Source organism: Brassica oleracea, chromosome C8, assembly GCF_000695525.1.
Source record: "Brassica oleracea var. oleracea cultivar TO1000 chromosome C8, BOL, whole genome shotgun sequence".
NCBI lineage: Eukaryota > Viridiplantae > Streptophyta > Magnoliopsida > Brassicales > Brassicaceae > Brassica > Brassica oleracea.
The window spans coordinates 13,236,587-13,239,992 of record NC_027755.1 but is presented as its reverse complement, the minus strand read 5'-3'; the positions used below and the strand labels follow the sequence as shown (position 1 = coordinate 13,239,992).

Below are 3,406 nucleotides of genomic sequence, written 5' to 3'. Positions count from 1 at the left end.
TTTATATATATATATATATATATATATATATATATATATATATACATGTAAAAATCTTTGCATTTACCCTTTGAAGTTGTCAGATTTTGTTTGCCCTTTGGGTCCCTGGAAATACAAAAGGTAATATACTCTCATTAAATCCAGGTTAGTTAGTTAGCACTTTCACATGTTTCATCTTATAATCTCATCAACATATTCATCACCAGTAATCTCATAGAGATAAGGTTCTGCTTTTATTATACATTTAATGCTCTCTTCTCTTTTTGAAGTTCACATGCAAAATCTCATGAACACTCTACGTTCACCCCTATATGAATAGCCTCATGTTACTATTACCCTCAAAAAAAAAAAAAGATTTTTATACTAAATAAGTGTAGTCTTCTTTCTTTCTTCATGGCTCGGAACAAGCTCGAGTTTCCACTTGATGCTGAGGCTTATGAGATCATATGCAAGATAGGCGTTGGTGTCAGTGCTTCAGTCTACAAAGCCGTATGCATTCCCATGAACTCAACAGTAGTTGCCATCAAAGCCATCGATCTTGATCAGTCTCGAGCTGACTTCGACAGTCTTCGCCGTGAAACAAAGACCATGTCTCTTCTTTCTCATCCCAACATCCTCAACGCTTATTGTTCGTTCACCGTTGATCGATGCCTTTGGGTGGTCATGCCTTTCATGTCTTGCGGCTCTCTTCATTCCATCGTCTCTTCCTCATTCCCTGAAGGGCTACCCGAAAATTGCATTTCCGTGTTCCTCAAGGAAACTCTTAACGCAATCTCGTATCTTCACGACCAGGGTCATCTGCACCGTGACATCAAGGCTGGTAATATTCTTGTAGACTCTGATGGATCCGTGAAGCTCGCTGACTTCGGAGTATCCGCATCCATCTATGAACCCGTGACAACTTCGTCTGGAACGACGTCGTCTTCTTTAAGGCTGACTGATATAGCGGGAACGCCGTATTGGATGGCTCCTGAAGTGGTTCACTCTCACACAGGGTACGGTTTCAAGGCAGACATATGGTCGTTCGGGATAACGGCGTTGGAGTTAGCTCACGGTAGACCTCCGTTATCTCACTTACCGCCGTTAAAGAGTTTGCTCATGAAGATCACCAAAAGGTTTCATTTCGCTGATTACGAGATCAACACAAGCGGGTGTGGTAAAAAGAAGTTCTCAAAAGCGTTTAGAGAAATGGTTGGTTTGTGTCTTGAGCAAGATCCTGCTAAAAGACCTTCTGCCGAGAAGTTGCTGAAACATCCCTTCTTTAGGAACTGCAAAGGAGTTGATTTTGTGGTCAAGAACGTGTTGCACGGCTTGTCAAACACGGAACAGATGTTTATCGAGAGCCAGGCTTTGATCAAGGGTGTTGAAGATGATGAAGATGATGATGAGGAGATAGTGAAGAACAGGAGAATCAGCGGGTGGAACTTCCGTGAAGACGATCTTCAGCTTAGTCCAGTGTTTCCAACTACTGAATCAGACACTTCCGAGTTCAGTCCACGTGAAGTAGATCCAATCCAAGACAAACCGGAAGGCGATAAGGTCGTGATAACCGGATCAGAAGTTTGTTTAGGTTTGTCAAACCGAAACGAGGAAGCTAAGGAACAAGAAGGTGAGGTTTGCGGGTTTGACAGAGATCTGGTTTTAGAGAAACTGAAACTCTTGAAGAAAAGCTTGGAGCATCAACGAGCAAGAGTGTTGGTGATAATTGAAGCTTTGAGTGGGGAGAAAGAAGAGAGGAACAGAGAAGAAGAGCTTCTAGAGATGGTGGAGAAGCTGAAGATTGAGTTGGAAGCTGAGAAGATGAAGACCTTGCGTGCTGAGAAAGAAAGTGTTTTAAGTTAACTACTATTTGAAAAAAAATTAATGGCGACGAATTTGATAATGGTTTTTAGTTTTTTTTTATATTTTTCTGGTTTAGATTATTGCCACCAGGTTCCATAAAATTTAGTACACTAGTTATGACTTATGATTGTCAATCGTATTTATGAACTTATCAAATACTAGTATAATTTACTAGGTAGTAATCCGCGCTGTGTGCGGAGTAAAATAGTTTATTAGATTATTTATTGTATGAGTGCACTAAAGGATTTGTTATATAGTTTTTTCTAGGGATGAAAATTCATATATTCGTTCGGATTCAGTTGATCTATTTTGGATTTTGGATTTTAGAGTTAGACATTTAAATCGTATTCGGATATTTACAAATTTGGGTTTGGATTTGGTTCGAATAATTGCCGGTTCAGTTCGGATACGAGTTCGGGTATCCATTTTAATTATGTATTTTTTAATAAAAAATCAAATATACTTAAATCCTCAAAATCCAAAAATAAAATAATATAAAACATAAAAATTTGAATAATGTAAGAGTAAATATTTAAATTTACATAATTAGTTTAATTTACATACTTGCATAGAGAACAAATAAATATTTTCAGTATTTTAAGCATTTTATGTTATTTTAGATCTTTAATTGTGACTATTTTGATAATTTTTAGATATTTTTGTATTTTTGAATATTTAATAGATATAAAATTTAAAATAATTAAAATATTTAAGTACATAATTATGATTTAGATATTTCTGGTATCCAAAATATTTTAATTTAGATCAGATTTGTATCTCATAATTTGGATATTAAACTTTTAGATTCATCTGAGAACTTATCAGTTTTAGTTTGTGTTTAGTATTACTTTCAAATCTACTTCAGTTCGGTTCTTCGGATAAGATATTTTATCCAGACTTACTTTTTCTAATAATATAAAGCAAAATAAAATAAATGTAAAACAAATATTCTCGGCTTCTTTAACATACATGATTATTAGACCATATTTTAAGAATACCAATAAAAATGGTTGGGCGTCGCGTCAATATTGTTGGACATGTTTCAAAATTGACATAGTTTATAACCAATAAGTTGTATTTTCTAATAAAACAATTATTGGTAAATATAATAAAAACACGATATAATCGAGTGAAAAGTGTTAGAGTTGCGTGGTCTCTTCAGTCAGCACCTAAGTTATGTTTTCGATCGATTTCATGAACTTTTGTTTTTATCTTCAAGCTTTTCTGATTTATGATTTTTCTAACAATCTGATTATGTTTCTAATTTTTGGTATGATATGAAAACTTCGTAAAAAATAATATTTGGCTAAACTAAAGATCCGAATTTGTGCGATGTTTTTTTACCTCAATTTCTTTAATTCATAACTAGTCACAATTATTTATTGCATTCATGTACAGAAACCTTAACCATGGCTAAGTTTGGCAATATACAGAACTTTCAATTTATAGAAACATTCTCATTCCAACATTTTAGTTGATGTGAATCTTAGTGATTTTTAATTTCTTTCTTTTAAAATGATATTATTCAGTAGTTGTCAAAGAGAATTTAAGTTCACTAATACAA

At 34.3% G+C, this 3,406-nt stretch overlaps 1 protein-coding gene across 1 annotated transcript; it reads left to right on the top strand.

The window, feature by feature from the left end:
- Positions 1–348: 348 nt before the first annotated feature.
- Positions 349–2,140, top strand: LOC106308142 (serine/threonine-protein kinase BLUS1). Its single transcript, XM_013745271.1, has one exon. The coding sequence runs from the start codon at positions 394–396 to the stop codon at positions 1,840–1,842; it is 1,449 nt and encodes a 482-aa protein (XP_013600725.1). The 5' UTR covers positions 349–393; the 3' UTR covers positions 1,843–2,140.
- The last annotated feature ends 1,266 nt before the right edge of the window (positions 2,141–3,406 follow it).